The sequence below is a fragment of the Salvelinus namaycush genome, chromosome 29 (assembly GCF_016432855.1).
Source record: "Salvelinus namaycush isolate Seneca chromosome 29, SaNama_1.0, whole genome shotgun sequence".
In the NCBI taxonomy this organism is placed as follows: Eukaryota; Metazoa; Chordata; class Actinopteri; order Salmoniformes; family Salmonidae; genus Salvelinus; species Salvelinus namaycush.
Window position 1 is genome coordinate 14,632,438 of NC_052335.1, and position 20,269 is coordinate 14,652,706.

General features: G+C 40.2%; 1 protein-coding gene across 2 annotated transcripts in view; it reads right to left on the minus strand.

Annotated features, from left to right (window-relative positions):
* si:ch211-212g7.6 (sphingosine-1-phosphate phosphatase 1) overlaps positions 1-19,340 on the minus strand; it is a 28,085-nt gene extending 8,745 nt beyond the window's left edge. Inside the window, exons 1-3 of one of the 2 annotated variants that reach the window (XM_038968210.1) lie at positions 18,427-18,538; positions 18,091-18,308; positions 5,855-5,944 (exon numbers count right to left, since the gene is read on the minus strand). In XM_038968210.1, the coding sequence (XP_038824138.1) occupies positions 5,855-5,944; positions 18,091-18,165 (165 nt within the window). In that variant the 5' untranslated portion in view covers positions 18,166-18,308; positions 18,427-18,538. Of the gene's footprint in view, positions 1-5,854; positions 5,945-18,090 lie in introns of both variants that reach the window. The other variant, XM_038968209.1, reaches the window with a different exon arrangement.
* Positions 19,341-20,269: the final 929 nt, after the last annotated feature.

Here is a 20,269-nt window from a genome sequence, read left to right on the forward strand (position 1 = left end):
AGGGAGGTGACCAAGAACCCGATGGTCACTGACAGTGCTCCAGAGTTCCTCTGTGGAGATGGGGGAACCTTCCAGAAGGACAAACATCTCTGGAGCACTTCACCAATCAAGCCTTTATGGCAGAGCTGCCAGCTAGAAGCCACTCCTAAGACTCTCAGACCATGACAAGATTCTAAGGTCTGATGAAACCATGATTGAACTATTTGGCCTGAATGCCAAGCATCACGTCTGGAGGACACTTGGCACCATTCCTATGGTGAAGCATGATGGCAGCATCATGCTGTGGGGATGTTTTTCAGTGGCAGAGACTGGGAGACTAGTCAGGATTGAGGGAAAGATGAACGGAGCAAAGTACAGCAAGATCTTTGATGAAAGCCTGCTCCAGAGTGCTCAGGACCTCAGACGGGCGGAAAGGTTTACCTTCCAACAGGACAACGACCCTAAGAACACAGCCAAGACAACGTAGGAGTTGCTTCGGGACAAGACTGAATGTCCTTGAGTGGCCCAGCCAGAGCCCGGACTTGAACCTGATCGAACATCTCTGGAGAGACCTAAAAATAGCTGTGCAGCAACACTCCCCATCCAACCTGACAGAGCTTGAGAGGATCTGCAGAGAAGAATGGGAGAAACTCCCCAAATACAGGTGTGCCAAGTTTGTAGCGTCATACCCAAGAAGACTCATTACTGTAATCGCTGCCAAAGGTACATCAATAAAGTACTGAGTAAAGGGTCTGAATACTTATGTGAATGTAAAATCAGTTGGGATTTTTTCAAAAAACAGTTGCTTTGTCATTATGGGGTATTGTGTGTAGATTGACTTTTTAAAATTGTATCCATTTTAGGATAAGGCTGTACCGTAACAAAATGAGGAAAAAGTGAAGGGGTCTGAATACTTTCCAAATGCACTGTAGCTGTATTCCATTCATTTTTATCCTAAAAAACTCCCTTGATGACATATTTTTAACATTATGCAGCCACCACCATGCTTGAAAATATGAAGAGTGGTACTCTTATGTGTTGTGTTTGCCCCAAATGCTTTGCATTCAGGAGAAAAAGTTCATTTCTTTACCACATCATTTGTATTATGACAGAAGTGCCTCGTTGCAAACAGGATGCATGTTTTGGAATATCTTTTCTTCTGTACAGGTTTCCTGCATGTATAGATACACCATCCAAAGTGTAATTAATAACTTCACCATGCTCAAGAGATTTTCAGCATGTGCTTTTTAAAATTTTTGCACATATATCAATTGGTGCACATGCAATTGGTGTGGTTGAATCTATGCTTGAAATTCACTACTCGATTGTGGGACCTTACAGATAATTGCATGTGTGGGATATAGAGATGGGGTAGTCATTCAAAAATAATCTTAATCACTATTATTGAACATGGAATGAGTCCATGAAACTTATGTGATTTGTTAAGCACATTTTACTCCTGAATTTATTTAGGCTTGTCATAAGGGGTTGAATACTTATTGACTCAAGACAATTTAGCGTTGCAAATTTTTTGAAACACATTTTTTAACAAAATTCCACTGATATTTGAGTATTGTGTGTGTAGATCAGTGATACAAAATCTACATTTAAACATTTAATAAATGTTTTATTCAGGCTGTAAAAACAAAATGTGAAACAAGTAAAGGGTTGTGAATAGTTTGAAGGCACTGTATACAAAGACCTGTCAATAGAAAAACTAAATGCAGCTAGTTCGGCATCTTTCCAGCTTCAGTCTGGAGTGATTGTGTTAGCTGTGTAGTTGGCTAGCTGGGGGGGCTCTAAAGCAACAATTTGTGTTTGCCATAGCAACCTGCCCAATCGAACTAACGACCAGTGAACCTTAACTGGAAACAATACAATGGAATGAACGACCAGATGGCTTGGGTAGCAACCTCGGGACAATATCCTCATGGAAGGATGAAATAGTATGAATAAATTAAATCAAAATCATGTTAAATGGAAATATGTCAATCATTATTTCAATAGGTTGGTAACCCGGTGTATAAAAGTGATAACGCCCCAGAAGCCATGGGTTTGGAGGATATATTGGCACGGTTTGCCAGCCCAAGACGAACACCCGTGCCAATATATCCTCCAAACCACAGCTTCTCTGGCATTATCACTTAATTAAACACATTATTAGCTTGTTGGAAAATGTCCTCGTCAACCGATTGACCATATAACCAGTTGGCAGCACCAATCTAAATAATAGGAGCAGAACATGAGAAATGTTCACGCAATGAAGAGCGAGTTAACGGAGATACAGCTGCGCTCTATCCAATTGTAGCAGTAGGATCAAACTACAGCCCGCCCATTTCTTTATAGACAGCAGAACTAGCCAATTGAGCATTTTGAGCAGGCAGCACCTCAGACTTGTTTGACGACAAGAGAAAGATGTGTGCTGGCAGCTGAAAATGTATTTTTCGATCACGAATAATAATAATAATAAAAGTGTATTATAATTGTATCCGGAAAATTCTCCATATCCTTTATGATAATTGTTTTTTCCCGAGTACTTGGCACACCCATAATCACTTTACAATAATGAACTTCATGCTACAAAATAATTGGTGCATTTCCATTATACAAAATATTTTTGATTGAAAACTAAATGTTGGGGCAAAGGCTTGTGAAAGAGGCACTACTACATGATTTAGGTTAGGCCTAGCCTCAGTAATTCAACTTAAACCTTTTATTGAGCATCTTATCAAGCTATAGAGATGTTCAGAAAAAGTTCAAGGTTCTTTACAGATAAGAGTAAACATTGTGCAAGAGTCATGTCATGATGTGGAATATGAAACAAAGTGTCAGGGTGGAAAAAAAGGGAGAATTTAAAAAAGGGCCCGGATAAGACATCCAGCATGGTGAGGTTGGCCCTCAACTGAACTTTGCCCTTATTACCTTTTGAAAGACATGTGCACACACACACTTGAATGGGTTACGCATGAACTTCACTGAACAATTTCAGTGATAGGTGTGCACAAGGACCTTCATTTTTACCTCAGAAGTCAAAATGTCACTAGATGGGCTGATTTGGAAAAATCGGATATACTACTGACAAAGTGCCGAATGATCCACCTCACTGAAAAGACTCAAAATGCCCATCACTTATTTTAACCTTGAGTGCTAGGACCCCTAATGATGAAAAACAGAAGTGTCATAACATATTTTAAAATTGTTGTAGTCAATAACCTAGGCCTACTTAAATCATCTCTCTGCACCTTTATAGACCACGACAAGCCGCAGGAGGAGAAGAGGTATGTGTGTGAGTTCTCAAAACTAGCAGATGGCATGTGAGTTCACTGTCAACTCAGTCAGAAATCGGCATCGACGTTTTATCCTGTTTTCCTACGCTCATGCCGCTTGTTAGATATTATACACATTATTAGCTTGCTGGCAAACATCCTTGCCAACTGATTAATCATATACCTAGTTGGCAGCACCAATCTAAATGATCTGAGCAAAACATGCGAGTGGAACTTGTCATGCAATGAATAGCGAGTGAACTGAGATGAAGCTGCGCTCTGTCCAATCGAAGCATTAGGATCAACCGACAGCCCGCCCATTTCTTTACAGACAGCAGAACTAGCCAATTGAGTCGTTTAGAGCATGAAGCACCAGACTTGTTTGAATGACATGAGAAAGAATGCAACAAAATTATTTGTGCATTTCCATTATACAACATTTGTTTTAGTGAAACAGAGGCCAAGATGAATCTACATGATTTAAGACAAGCCTAGGAAATTCAACTTCAACTTTTTATTGAGCATATTATCAAGCTGTAGAGCAGGGGTAGGCAACTAGAGCCAGCCATGGGCTGATTTTTGTCAGACCGGATGGTCGGGAGGCCGGAACATAATTATAATAATTTGTACTCTGCAAAATGACCACAACTAAGAGATTGTCATTTTCAAATACAATCATTTCATACCTTGGGACATGATCACGTCTCTTTTATTTGTGGGAATATTTGAACAGATTTCCTAAATGAAAGTAATTTATAGCTGAATTCCTGGTGATTTTTGGACCAAAAACTAAAATCCTATAATGTTATTTAAAATAAACCCCAAAAAATTTGAGGGGGTGGGGGCCTCCACTCTGAGGCACATCAAACTGCAGGTTGAACATTGTGAGATTGTAGACGTTTAAGTTGATAGCTGTACAAATCACCTTAAACTGTTACTCCACATGCTGATATTGACTTTAGTATTATTGTGTGTAGTTACAGCTACCCCATAGAGAGAGAATTGCATTGTGGGTTCTGTAGTCGACTCGAGTTGCAACAGATTTCCACAACGGTTTTCACATGTTGCTACCGACCTTATTATAATGACAAAAAAAAAATAATCTTGAAACAGTCAATTATAGTAATGAGTGGTTTTGGGTGGATTTCTCCTTTAAGTGTTAAACATATAATGAGTGAAAAATCCAAGCTTTCTGGGAATGCTTTAAGCTCTGGAAGTTGTTGACAGGGCTGGAAAGTTGGTTGTCAGAAGTATTATAATGTAAAGTTACTTTTAATCTTTGTCTGCCTATTTCAAGACATGGCATATGGGGGTGTAGTGAGAAACCCGATGGGTTGGACAATTCTCTACATCACTCATCTTGAAAAAACAGATACTAAAAACTTGGAAAATCAATCAAATCGGCTATCATTAACAATGGGAAAATCTAATGATTTATTATTTAAAATATTGTATGTGCGTGGGCTATGGAGAGAAACAAAATGGTGCCGTTTCAGGCCATGTGGCATTAAGTGATGTGGGTTCTGGAGATGGGGGTGTGTGCTAGTGGGTCTGGGCAGGTGTGATGTAGTTGATGTTTGTATGCTGTTGTTTGTTTGTGTATGTTTTGTTTATAAAAGACAAAATAAAATCGTACATTATGCGACTGTAGAAGGACTTGCTTTTAGTTTTTCCCGTCTCAATTCCACACGCTGCGCTGTTCATCAGTCACAATTTGACAATTGATAATATTGTCAACCATCAGACTGTCAATTTAATCTGGTTTTAAGGCTACATCTATTATTATGTGTGTGAAATTAACTTTGATATAGTTTAGTTGTAGTTTTGATGGGCCATTATCAGCTGGGCAGGCAACTGTTGGGTGAAGGAGGGGCGGGGGGGGTGACATGTCCTCCTAACACCACTTATAACACAAATGATGTTAGTGATAAGACATTCTAACAACATCAGTGTGTTAAATAGAGTTATTGAGGAAAAGTCAAAGGGGGCATGAATTTAAAAAGGCAGAGCTATAAAAAAATATATAATCACATGACATTCAAAAGACGATGTTAACTTCTGTAAACGCCCAACGCGAGTCAGGTACAGGGCTTTTTTTTTTCTGAAGCGGCAGTGTATATTTTGAGCCTGGCTTGAATATGCACTGAAGCAAATGGACAGAGGATAGTCTACATTTCTGTCTGATTCTGTGTGGTGGTTATAATAATAATAGTTATTTTATTAAGTGCTTTCATGCACCCAAAGCACTACAACACAATATGAAAAACATCACAATTTTCAAATCACCCTGGTGTGTACAGAACATCTGTATTGAACAAGCAGGGGTGATCTGGTGTGTACAGAACATCTGTATTGAACAAGCAGGGGTGAAAGTAGATTGATTTTAACATAAAGATCCTATTTTAGAATAAGGTGTTTCAATGAAGGCATGGCAAGACGGAAACCACGAGGTGAAACTATTGTGAAACGGAGCATGGATTCGGTTTGGATTGCAGGTTAAACCTTGAATGTCTTCAACAAAAAATCTATAAACATTTCTTAGAATGCATGTTTTACACCCTCATATTTCAAGAAAGGTTCTTGTTTGGTCTAAAATACTATTGACTTACCAGGACAGAGTGCATGCCCATGTAGACTCTGCTTACACAGACGAGGAAACTCCAGCAGATGGCCAGACTCAAGCCAAACAGGAAAGGGTACTGTGAGCAAGGGGGGAAAAGGGGGGAAAGGGGGGGTTACTATTGTTCACATTAATGATTTAAAAAGTTCAGCCTATACATATCATTAGATGTGCTTAACAAGCTGAATACCAATCAGTCACATTTACAGTGTGTAAAAAGCTACTCAATTACAGTCCTGGAGGGCCACAGCAATAGGCCTATTGGTTGTTCATTTGGCTAGGCTATTCATTAATCAGAGACTGATTCAGACCTGCGACCTGTCGTCACATGTGCTGACATAGACCAATCACGGGCTGGCAAGCTACGAGGAGGATTTCAGGCAGGATGAAAACGACTATATCGACCATGATCCTTTGCTAGTTACGGCCATTTTCACCATGATCCTTAGTGATTTGTTGGTGCCATTCAGCAATATGGCGCGCTTCAAATTCAAATAATTCCCGGCTTCATGCACCATCGGGAGTTTTACATAGTCATAGGTATACGTGGATGACGTCAGCACCATCTACTGGTTTTAATGTCTATGGTGAAACCAGGTATCAGGCCAATCAAGGAAAGTCATTTAGACTAACCTATTAGACTAACCACAAGGAAGAAAAGAAAACAAGTTGTACAATGCCTTCGAGGGTCAGGATTGAATAGCCCCGTAATGAGTAATGAGACTCTTTTCAAGTATCAGAATAGGCCTACCTAAATGTTTGTGATGGACAGATTAACAATGAATCATGCATTTTAATGCCATAGACAAGGCAGCTTTTCCCCAAGAGGTCTTTGCTTTTGTCTCCGTTCCCCTTCAAGAAAAACAGATTCTGAAATTAGTCATAAATATTTTAGTGATTTGGTATAGATTTATAGGCAGAGCCCCACTGTAATCCATAGAAAGATTATTTGGCAGAAGGATGTTAATATGTTTGACATTTGTAAATAAAGTTAAGATGTTTGTAACATTAAGATATTTCTTGAGTCTGGTTAGGGACAGATCTAAATTTACTGGCATGATCCATAATAGGGGAGGGTTGTCAAACTTTTTGGGGGCTTTGGGGAGGAACGAATTACCCTCCTTCTATACTGTGCATTCAGAAAGTATTCAGATCCCTGGACTTTTCCCACATTTTGTTATGTTAATGCCTTATTCTTAAATTGATTAAAGTCTCTGCTGCTGATAAACATCCCCACAGCATGATGCTGCCACCACCAGGCTTCACCATAGGGATGGTGCCAGGTTTCCTCCAGACGTGACGCTTGGCATTCAGGCCAAGACTTCAATCTTGGTTTCATCGGACCAGAGAATCTTGTTTCTCATGGTCAGAGCCTTTTAGCAAACTCCAAGCGGGCTATAATATGCTTTTTACTGAGGAGTGGCTTCTGTCTAGCCACTCCACCATAAAGGCCTGATTGGTGGAGTGCTGCAGAGATGGGTGTCCTTCTGGAAGGTTCTCTCGTCACCACAGAGGAACTCTGTCAGGGTAACAATAAGGTTTCTAAAAACCTGTTTTCGCTTTGTCATTATGGGGAATTGTGTGTAGATTGAGGACTTTTTACAATTTAATTCATTTTAGAATAAGGCTGTAATGTAACAAAATGTAGAAAAAGGGCAGTACTTTCTGAATGCACTATGTAGGTATATTAAAATATCAATATCATACAGTGAACACCTAACCCTACAGGCCTTTGCATGCAATGCCATGATACAATTTGTGCTCAAATCTATGACAGGTGAACAATTATTGTTTTAGGAATGTAGCCTAAACACCCCCCAAAAAAATATTGGCTATAAACTTTTACATATGCTACACATTGAAATACAAGGAATAGCGTTTTTGTAATAGGCTGTTTTTTAGGACACATAAATGTGGCTAATTTGGCCAAAATCCCTTGTTTATTGGTGGCGCTGGCTGGGCTGGTTGGATCTGAATTCATATGGATGTCCATTCAATTTCTCGAATGTCCGGTAAATAACATTTTCTGAAGGAAACTCTGAAAATGGCATACTTGTTAAGAAGATTTTAGACAGTTCACATTAAAATCCGTCGCCAATTGGATGGGAACCCAGCTAGACACCATAAAGACTAAGTGTCCAGTGTCACTTTGATTATACCTGCACATCATGGTTCACCAGCAGCCCCAAACACCTAAAGAATAAGCTACAAACCAACCAAATAAACTTGTAAGAATTGCACTTAAACTCCCCCATACTCATCTGGAGGTTGAGCATTTCTTCGTCTCTATCGCTGTAATGTCTCTGTATCTATGCAATTATATATGTATTTATGGAAATAAGTCAGACTTTATTGTGCAATCCCAGTCACTTAATAAAATCTGTGTGTATATGTTTTTTTTTTCTACTGACAAAAATCGAATCAATCCTAACTGTGCAGCAACAATTTGATGAATGGAAAGAGACATCTGTTACAAAAGACATTCAGAGATTGTCAAGACAAGGTAGGGAGGAATGTATTTTCTGTTTAGTCTATTTATTGTGGTGCTGAAAATGCAAACCATGATATTGAAGTGCCCAAAGTCGGTATGCTTTGTTTATTGGTTGTGTGGTGCATTGGCACAAACATATCGGTGAAAAATTTATAATTTATATAATTATGCCATCAAAATGTTAAAAATCTGATTTCCACCTAGCTGGTCATCGTCTGCAGCTGGCTCTGATCGTAGTGTAATGAAACAGGCAGGGAGAGTGAGCTCATCTGTGGTGGTCGGTGAACCCTCAACCTTCTGTCCCTGCGTGGCATCGACTGTGCCACAAAAGCATGCTGAAGTGGCAAAGTTGTTATTGTCATTTGTGGTCGTAAACATTATTTTGAGTTAATTCTATGGTCTGTCCCTTAGAGGTATGGTTTTACTGCAGGGGCAGAAGTGTCAATAATATGGTCAGGGGTCATGTAGGCCTAGATCAAGGAAGGGCAACTCCAGTCCTTGGGGGCCGGAGTGGTGTCACACCTTTTCCCAATCCCTAGCAAACACAGCTGATTAACTTCTTATGGCTGGGGGCAGTATTGAGTAGCTTGGATGAATAAGGTGCCCAGAGTAAACTGCCTGCTACTCAGTCCGTTGCTAATACATGCATATTATTAGTATATTTGGATAGAAAACTCTGAAGTTTCTAAAACTGTTTGAATGATGTCTGAGTATAACAGAACTCATATGGCAGGCAAAAACCTGAGAAAAAATCCAACTAGGAAGTGGGAAATCTGAGGTTGGTCGTTTTTAAACTCATTCCCTATTGAAGATACAGTGGGATACTGGTCAAATTGCACTTCCTAAGGCTTCCACTTTAGAACCTTGTTTGATGCTTCTACTGTGAAGGGGGGGCCGAATGAGAGGGGAATGAGTCAGAGGTCTGCCAGAGAGCCACGAGCTGACCAGGCGCGTTCACGTGAGAGTTAGCTTGCGTTCCATTGCATTCCTGAACATTATTGAAGATTTATGTTAAAAACATCCTAAAGATTGATTCTATACTTCGTTTGACATGTTTCTACGGACTGTAACGGAACTTTTTGACTTTGTCTGCTCCTAGTGAACGCGCTTCGTGAGTTTGGATTTGTTTACCAAACACGCTAACAAAAGGAGCTATCTGGACATAAATGATGGACATTATCGAACAAAACAAACATTTATTGTGGAACTGCGATTCCTGGGAGTGCATTCTGATGAAGATCATCAAAGGTAAGTGAATATTTATAATGTTATATCTGACTTCTGTTGACTGCACAATATGGCGGATATCTTTTTGGCTTGTTTGGGCTCTGAGCGCCGTACTCGGATGATTGCATGGTGTAATTTTTCCGTAAAGCTTTTTTGAAATCTGACACAGCGGTTGCATTAAGGAGAAGTTTATCTAAAGTTCCATGCATAACACTTGTATTTTCATCAACATTTATGATGAGTATTTCTGTAAATTGATGTGGCTCTCTGCAAAATCACCGGATGTTTTGGAAGCAAAACATTACTGAACGTAACGCGCCAATGTAAAATGAGATTTTTGTATATAAATATGAACTTCATCGAACAAAACATACATGTATTGTGTAACATCAAGTCCTATGAGTGTCATCTGATGAAGATCAAAGGTTAGTGATTAATTCTCTCTCTATTTCTGATTTTTGTGACTCCTCCCTTTGGCTGGAAAAATGGCTGTGTTTTTCTGTGACTTGGCTGTGACCTAAGATAATCGTTTGTGGGGCTTTCGCTGTAAAGCCTATTTGAAATCGGACACTGTGGTGGGATTAACAAGAAGTTTATCTTTAAAATGGTGTGAAGTACTTTGTATGTTTGAGGAATTTTAATTATGGGATTTCTGTTGTTTTGAATTTGGCGCCCTGCACTTTCATTGGCTGTTGTCATATCGCAGCCGTAAGAAGTTAAACTAATTCCATTCTAAACTGAAGATTATGATTAGTTGATTATTGCAGTGTTAATAATCAGGCCCCCAAGGACTGGAGTTGGCCATTTCGGGCCTAGATGATACTGAAACAGTCCTACTGTAAATCAGAATTCGAAGCAAATGTCTTGCTATATTTCGACCAAATAGGCTAAGCAAATTGCATCCATTTCTGTGCTCATTGGTCAACTAAACAGATAATATCGAACAATAAAAATGGAGAGGAGTAGAAGATCTTATTCTGATGAATGCCATTGACAATGTCATGAGTGAAATCTCATGAGTGGGGATAGGCTGTGACAGAAGCCTGGACATCCCATCACATGGACTAGGCTACCGTTCACCCAAAACTGCAGGGAGATGCTAACTTCTCTTCGCTGGATCAACACACTCTTTAAACCTGCTGAACTGAGTCTGTGGCTCAATTACACAAGAGATAATGAAACAGCCTGTTCTCTCATCACACATGTTCAGTCATATTGGTTCTGAGATTAGCCACTCTTACTTTTCCCATTAAGAGGGCATCACAACACATCTCTCCTGATATGACTGAACCAGTAAGATTGCTTGCTAGGATATGGGGGAGGGCTGTCGGGGCTAATGTACAAGCAGTGAGCATACAGCATTAAAGAGCAGGCTATTGTGCAATAGTAAGCAGGCACAAATGTTTCACTCTGTATTTTCACTGGATAATTAACTAATTTGAGCGATCAAACTGAATGAAAGGAGGCAAGGCAAGAATGTTGAGTTAGGCCTAAGCAATTTTTTAGTGACAGGTGACAGGTTTCCCTGTTTTGTTTTTTTACCTTTATACAACATCTAAGTACATCATGAAATTATCTGCAATAATATGGTCAGAATAGATTTTGGATCATTGATATGAGGGGCATGATCAAATGTCAACATGCTCCCTTGGAAAATTCCATAAATTGCAAATAAGAATTTGTTCTTAACTGACTTGCCCAGTTAAATAAAAACATCTGAAAAGGTTCAAAGTTATGATTAAATTGCACAATTTCACACATCTCTGTGCTCCATGCTTGATATTGTAATGTTGAGACCACAATCGGAACTATTTCATGTTTTACATTTGATCCAGTCCGGGGGGAAAAAAATGGAGCCTGGATTTTTAAGTAATTTTCACTTGCGCTGCAGTGACAACTGTCGGCAGTCAGACAGATTTTTGCTACAGAATGAGAAGACAGCTAACTATATGGAAAACAGTGTCTAACTATAATAAATCCCTTGTAACGACACTACTGTTTACAGTGATCTTTATTTATGTATGGCGCTCAAGTGGTGAGAGTATTGAGACAATTTTCAAAATCAATTTCGCCAGGAGAGACCATGGATCATCTTGGCTAGCTAGCTGTAAGCCACACTTGGGCTAGCTAACATTTGCTAGCTAGGTACCCTCTACCTAACCTTGTTTTCACAATCGAGCCCTGCATCACCGCAGGACCCGACAGAGAAGTCTGAGGCGCGGTTGGAATGGTTCATGCTGCGGGCGGTCAGACAGACAACTTTGGGATTGCCGAAAAAACATGTCCAGCAAATGTTAAATGTGCTGTGAATTGTTATAAAACCACATCACATGAATCCCTCTGTCATTCTGGCTGTTGTGTCCCTCTCCTCCCCCGCCTCTAACTGGGGCTCATGTTACACAGCTGGTTTGCGCGCTGTGAGCAAGGATCAGACAGATGGGTGTCTTGGTGGCGGACACACCCAAGAAACACACATATCAAATCACACCCCCACGCCAACTCAGAGTTGGCTTCTGTCATGGCATCCAGCGTTTGAGGAGCAAGCTAAAAAACGAGGCCAAATAAGCAGGTGCAGTTCCCCTTTAATGACCGGTATACACCCACGCATTCTGTTGTTGGGGTAACCCCACACCGTTCCGACACAGAAAAGCTGATTTTTAATATCCTAAGGGTAAGTGTACCCAGAGCCATATATTTAGAGAGTTAAGCCAACTTTTAGAATATTGTTCCAATTCTAAACATTCAGTTAAAGCATTGTTTAAATATTCCCCATATAATGTTAATGGGGAGCTAACATGGCTGCCATAGAATTTGATAGTGTTATGAAAATGTATCATAAAGCTCATTCTAGACATTCAGTTAAAAAAAAAATAATAGGCAGTGGCTACGGAGTTTCGCCCCTCTGGAAACCTCTTTCTGAAATCTAAGCATACAGATCACATTATGCGCATGGGTTATTTTAGGCACATATTAATTTTTCTAATGTAGCTGAACATATTTCTGAACAGCTCAAATAAAAAATTAATTCAGCAGCGATTTGAACGAACATTCCCAAAAATATACAGTTGAAGTCGGAAGTTTAAAAAAGCTAGCAAGCTCATGGAAGAAAACAATATTCTTTCCCAAAAACATAGCTAAACAGCATAATCTGTTTCAGTACCTATAGTTTGCTAACTATCTAAAATACCCCCTTATTTATAAGACAGTTCTTATTTGATTAACGGTGGTCGGACCCACCTATGTAAAGCTAGCCACAATAAGGATTAGCCACACTAGTGAAAAATGTCTGTCATTGACAGTGAAGCAAAGGACTACAAATAGTGGAATTATGCCATCATTTAATAAATCATGCTAAACGAGGTTGGAAAGTTATATAAATTCAACCAAAGACAATAATTTGACAAAAATGTGAAATCACACTGGATGTATTAGACTTTAGAATTGCATTGGGGGCATACTTATTTCATTGTACAGCCTTACCTATGGATTGTGGATGACGACATGGGGGTATCAGTCTACTCAATGACACCCAGAGAAGTTTAGCATCGTAACTCTTATTGAGAGAATCTTAAATTACTGAATTGAGCCACATTTATTGTACCAGTCAACCTAATGTGTATTGAACAATTTTCCAGAGGAAAAACAATACAGCGTGGATGTTTTGGAGTCCGATAACTGAGAAGGGCATTGGGGGGAAAAAGCACTTGGGTACTGAGTAGACTGATACCCCCGTATCATTTATCCCCAATCCTTAGGTAAGGCTGTACAGTGCAATATGATTGTCAGTACGCACAATAAGCTGACTGGGCAGGTGATTTCCCTCAGTCAAAGTCCCAGATAAGAGCTACAACGCTAATATTTGCGTAAACTCTTCAAAGTTGTGTTCTGTGGGTGTCACCGAGTAGACTGATATCCCATTTCATTACTCCACATTACAACACTCCAACCTCGTTTAACATTATCTAGTCTAAATATGGCATAATTCCACCAATTGGAATGTTCTGCGTCACTTTCAAAGATGGACTTTTATTTTGAAAGTCAACCGCAAATTCCACTATTGTGGCTAATCCTTATTGTGGCTAGCTTCACAACACATAACTGGCTGCTTATAACGTTAGTTAGCTACGTAACCCTGTTGCCCAAAGCTAGCTAGTCATTTCCATGAACTGAAGTTCAACAACAAGTGGCTACCTAGCTAATACCTACTCAAATGGATTCCTAAATCAATCATTGCTAAGAATATTGAAAAAAATTATCACTTCCTACTGGTCATTGTTTTCAGGCTGGTTGCATTGGTGCTAGCTAGGTACCAGGTTAAAGCTAGCTACCGCAGAAGGCACTAAAAATATCTGTATATCAAAGTAATTTGCAAACGGCTACGGATGTGAGTGCTACAGGTCAGTAGTCATTTAGGCAGGTTACCTTAGTGTTCTTGGGCACAGGGACTATGGTGGTCTGCTTGAAACATGTTGGTATTACAAACTCAGACAGAGGTTGAAAAATGTCAGTGAAGACACGTGCCAGTTGGTCAGCGCATGCTCAGAGTACACATCCTGGTAATCCGCCTGGCCTTGTGAATGTTGACCTATTTAAAGGTCTTACTCACATCGACTGGGGAGAGCGTGATCACACAGTCGTCCATAACAGCTGATGCTCTCATGCATGTTTCAGTGTTACTTGCCTCGAAGCGAGCATAGGAGTTATTTAGCTCGTCTGGTAGGCTTGTGTAACTGGGCAGCTCTCGGCTGTGCTTCCCTTTGTAGTCTGTAATAGTTTGCAAGCCCTGCCACATCCGACGAGCTTCGGAGCCGGTGTAGTACGATTCGATCTTAGTCCTGTATTGACGCTTTGCCTGTTTGATGGTTCGTCGGTGGGCATAGCAGGATTTCTTATAAGCTTCCGGGTTACAGTCCCGCTCCTTGAAATCGTCAGCTCTACCCTTTAGCGGATATTGCCTGTAATCCATGGCTTCTGGTATGTACGTACAGTCACTGTGGGAACGACGTCATCGATGCACTTATTGATGAAGCCAGTGACTGATGTGGTGTACTCCTCAATGCCATCGGAAGAATCCCGGAACATATTCCAGTCTGTGCTAGCAAAACAGTCCTGTAGTTTAGCATCTGCTTCATCTGACCACTTTTTAATAGACCTGGTGCTTCCTGCTTTAACTTTTGCTTGTAAGCAGATATCAAGAGGATAGAATTATGGTCAATTTGCCAAATGGAGGGCTAGGGAGAGCTTTGTACGCATCTCTGTGTGTGGAGTAAAGGTGGTCTAGAGTTTTTCCCCCCTCTAGTTGCAAATTTAACATGCTGATAGAAGTTAGGTAAAACTGATTTAAGTTTCCCTGCATTAAAGTCCCCGGCCACGAGGAGCGCCGCCTCTGGATGAGTGTTTTCCTGTTTGCTTATGGCGGAATACAGCTCAGTGAGTGCGGTCTTAGTGCCAGCATCAGTCTGTGGTGATATGTAGACAGCAACGAAAAATACAGATTAAAACTCTAGGTAGATAGAGTATCTCATAATAAGCTGTAGACCACACTACCTCAGGCGAGCAAAACCCAGACTTCCGTAGATATTGTGCACCAGCTATTGTTTACAAATATGCATAGGCCACCACACCGTGTCTTACCAGAGGCTGCTGTTCTATCCTGCCGATGGTGTATAACCCGCCAGCTGTATGTTAATGTTGTTGTTCAGCCACGACTCAGTGAAACACAAGATATTACCGTTTTTAAATGTCTTGTTGGTAGGATATACATGCTTTCAGTTCGTCCCATTTATTTTCCAGCGATTGAACGTTATCTAACAGTACGGATGGCAAAGGCAGATTAGCCACTTGTCGCCTGATCCTCACTGGGCACCCCGATCTCTTTCTGAAAAATCTGTTTCTTTCTCCTGCGAATGACGGGGATGAGGGCCTGTTGGGGTGTTTGGAGTATATCCTTCCCGTCCGACTCATTGAAGAAAAATTCTTTGTCCAATTCGAGGTGAGTAAATCACTGTTCTGATGTCCAGAAGCTCTTTTCGGTCATAAGAGATGGTAGCAGAAATATTATGTACAGTAAAAATTGCAAAAAAATGAATAAATAGCACGGTTAGTTAAGAGCCAATAAAACGGCAGCCATCTCTGTTACGGAGTCTAGTTGATAGGTATTCGACTAGCCGGACTGTTCCCCAGACTCCACGCGTAGGGATTTGTACAATGCATAACAAGGCTATTGAACTTGACATTGGTGTCTGTCTTTATTCCTTTATCCAACATATCATACTGAAACAATCTCCTCCGGTGCCATCTTCTTATCATTCTTGGCCGGTGGGTACTTGTTTGCTGACTTTTATTGACAGAGCTACTTATAGTAGTGGTGGAGCTAAAATTCAGCACACACAACATTCTTTAAAATAATTGTGTTATTTGAAGTGTCAAATTAAGAGCTTATTTGACCGTCAAATAGTGTTACTTGACGTGTATCGTTTTTGACACGTAAAGACCAAAACGACATTCCATAAATGTTGAAGGCTACACCAGCTAACTATGGAAAGCTGTTTGGGTCTTTGCGTGTCAAAAAAGATACATGTCAAATAATAATTTAAGGCGTTCATAGCTCATGGAATGTTCTTCCCAAAAACTTAGCAAAACGACTTAATCTGTTTCAGTTGCAATAGTTAACTAGCTAATTATATAGCTAGGTGTCATCTAAAATAACCCTAATTTATAAAACAGTTCTTATTTGATTAATGGTGGTCGGACACATCTATGTGAAGCTAGACACAATAAGGATTAGCCGCAATAGTGGACTTTGCGGTTAGCCTTCAAAATAAAAGTATGTAATTGACAGTGATGTAAATGAATACAAATAGTAGAATTATGCTAAACGAGGTGGGAATGTTATAGAAAAACAACAATGTTAATTTGACAAAAATCTGTTGAAATCACACTGGATGTATTATACTTTAGAATTGCATTGAGGGCATACTTATTTCATTGTACAGCCTTATCTATGGATTGTGGATCAATGACATGGGGGATCAGTCTACTCAGCAACACCCAGAGACATCGTTGTAGCTCTTATTGCGGGACTCTGAAACTGTGAATTGAGCCACAGTTCTTGTCAACCTATGTGTATTGAACACTATTCCCGAGGAAAAACAATACTGTGTGGATGTTTTGGAGTCTGATAGCTGAGGAGGACGTTGGTAAAAAATATCTTGGGTATTGAGTAGACTGATACCCCATTTCATTGATCTCCAATCCTTAGGTAAAGCTGTACAGTGCAATATGAATGTCAATACACACAATAGGCTGACTGGGAAGGTGATTTCACATAAGAGCTACAACACTATTATTTGCGTCAACTTTTGACAGTTGTGTTCTGTTGGCTGTCACACTGATACCCCATTTCATTGCTTCACATCCCAACCTTGTTTAACATTATCTAGTCTAAATATGGCACGACTCCACCAATTGTAACTTTCTGCATCGTTTTCAACGATGTACTTTTATTTTGAAGACAAACCGCAAATTCCATTATTGTGCCTTTTTTTCACAACACATAACCCGGTCCGGTCGAGCCTCACTAGCCAGATGAAGCTAGCTGGCTGCTTATAACGTTCGTTTTTGGGCAACAGGGTTAAGTAGCTGGCTAGGTATTTATTTTCATGAACTGAAGTTCAATTTCAATAGGCGAACAACAATACTTACAAGGATTCCGGCTAAATCATTGCTAAGAATAATGAAAATGACTGCAGTTTCTACTGGTCATTGTTTTCAGGCTGGTTGTATAGCTAGCTAGCTACCCCATAAATTGCGGTCGAACAAATAATGCTTTATTACCAACGCCGTACAGTAAACAAACATATCGTTGGTGGCCGGTGTTTGCAGACTTCTTTGTACAGCTTTGACAGTGCTACTGACAGTAGTGGTGGCGCTTGGATTGCACGTGCAAATTCATTACACACAACATTGTATAATAGAACTGTGTTATTGGACGTGTTTGACACGCAAGGACCCAAACGTCGTTCCATAGCGACCAGACAAAGGCGATGAAGGAGGGGGGCGTCGCCGCCGAGCACTCCGTAACAATATATATTTTTTAATCATGCACATGCGCAGAAATATCCGTATTTTTTTTTAGCCTGGGCAAATTGGGATACATAAACGCTGTATCCCGTTGCCACTCCATTACAAAACTTCTCCATGTAATTTTTAAGCCCCATGCAGTCTATTTAAATCATCACTTTATTTAATAAATCAGTTTTTTTTTTTTTATATAACTCAAATATATTTGGTCATAATTTATTTTCCCTGAGCCACTTAAATGCTCAGTCCGAATGTGTGGGCGTGGGGATATATTTACAGTGCCTTTAGAATGAGGTGGATAAATGTTTCATGAGTTTAGTTCAACTGTCAATACCACATCAGAATCCCAAAATACTAAATTGTTTGTAAACAAATCTTATCGTTTCAAAATTGTGATCATAGGCTAGGTTGGATGCATAGCCTACCTGCCAGCGTCCATACGTGAGTAGGAAGAGAGAGAAAGGGATGGCGGTCCCGGACATGGCATGCGTTGATGGCATACTGTACTCTGAGTTGTAAAACACCTCCACTTTAACCACAGGCGGAGATGCTGGTCGCGTCCAGCGGACAATGTCTTTGGTAGATTGGCCGAGGAAAAGATTCCAAATCCAGACCACAAGGATTCGCCGGCTGACAAAAGCATCTACATTCCAAATTAGGAAGGGGAAGAAAACAATGAAGAACATCTCGTTACCAAGCTCGGACCCGAATGTGAAAAGGTAGAATAGGAACTTATTCTGAATAATAAACTCCTGGCCTACATCCCCAGTCAGTGAGTTCCTGCGAAGAGGTTTGACCCTTCCACTAGAGTCCCCATTCTCGCGGTCACTCTCAACAGCTTTGGACAACTTCCCAGTCAATCTACCGCCGCTACTTTGTCTGTTTCCCTCATGGGAGACAGTCTGTTGTTCGGTTGTCTCCCCTATCCCAGACACCAGAGCTGTTCCATGTTGCAGCTTGTTTGAACAGTCGTTATGTTGTTCTCCGGCAGTTACGCTTTTTCTTTGCAGAGGACCTTCGATTTGCTGTCCGCCAACATGTCCCTCGCCGTTTCCACTTTGGTCCTGGTAGCGTTTCACGCAGGCACCGTTAACAATAAAATCATTTTCCCATTCCTTCCTGCTCAGTTTGACTGGGAATGAGCCTTGGACACCACAGAGCTTTTGAAATGATGCTACATGGTGCGGATCTTGCAAATACCCACAACACCGTATGAACATCGTTTTTAGATCTTTCGCCATAGTACGTCTGAAAAACTAGTTTAGCTAGCTAGCCGCCTTCCAAATCACATGCAAGATGGAGTCTCGTTCGCTACTGTAGGTAGCTTTCCCAGACAATAGAGGAAATACTATAACATCCAGTTTAGTTGAAAAGTCGTTGGAATACAAAATTTCCCTTAGCTAGCCAGATCGGGGGAGGGGGGTCCGATGTAGGTAGGTAGCTAGCTACTAGTCACAAAATAATCCAGACCAGTTTTGCCTGTGGCCGGCGCGTTCGATGATCTATGTGAAGCTAACCACCATAACGATTAGCAACAATACTGGAATTTGCGGGTTGACTTCAAAATAAAAGTCCCTAATTGAAAGCGACGCAAAGGCATACAAATAGTGGAAGCATGGACGACTAGACAATGCCAAACAAGGTTGGAATGTTGTTCCATAATTAAAATACATTCAGTTCACCAAATCCACCTTCGGCACCTCGAATAAAATGACGAATTACTACCACGCAGGTCGGCTGATCCAGCAGCAGTACAGTATCCCGAAAGATCATTGATTAAATGTTTACTTAGACCTTTTTTGGAAGTACATAAGGACAGTAATGACGATAGATGCTCTACGAAACTCCATATTTTGGTGAGTACGGAACGTATTGACATTAACGTTTGGAGAGCTGGGTCTAGAGATTCACAAAACAGTTCTTACTCAAAAAAATCTAATAAAAATAAGTTCATAAGATGTTGAGGAACTTGAGGAATAGCAACTTTGCTTAACTATTTAACCATATTTGAATAGTTCATATGAAAATCATGAAATCTTAAAATGGAGTAATTTCACAAACTAAGATTATGATTTTCTTACGAACTTCTCAAATATCTTCTTACAAACTCCTTAAATTGCGTCTTAAAATGAGTCGCTATGCAACCGATTTAGTTAGCAATAGCAATCATGTTAGCATATTTCGTATTGAAATTAGTTCTAAAACATGTTGAGTTTCAAATAGTAAACACTGAAACTTTCAGATGAAGTTTGAGTTAAACATTTAATTGCTTTCATTAGCTTATACGGGTTTAGTTATCTTGGAATTATGAAGAAAGCTAAGCAAAGTTGCTATTTCGAAAGTGCAAAATGTAGGAACTTTGTAAATATCTTATGTGGCATTGACATTAGTGACGTTCTTGAAACCAATAAATAAACCTGTGATAGGGATGATAGGATTTGGCCCTCTATATTAAGTGTGCCTTGAATTCTAAATAAATCACCGACAGTCACCAGCAAAGCACCCCCACATCACCTCCTCCTCACTTCACGGTGGGAACAACACGCAGAGATAATCCGTTTCCCTTACTCTGCATCTCAAAAGACACAGCGGTTGGAACCCAAA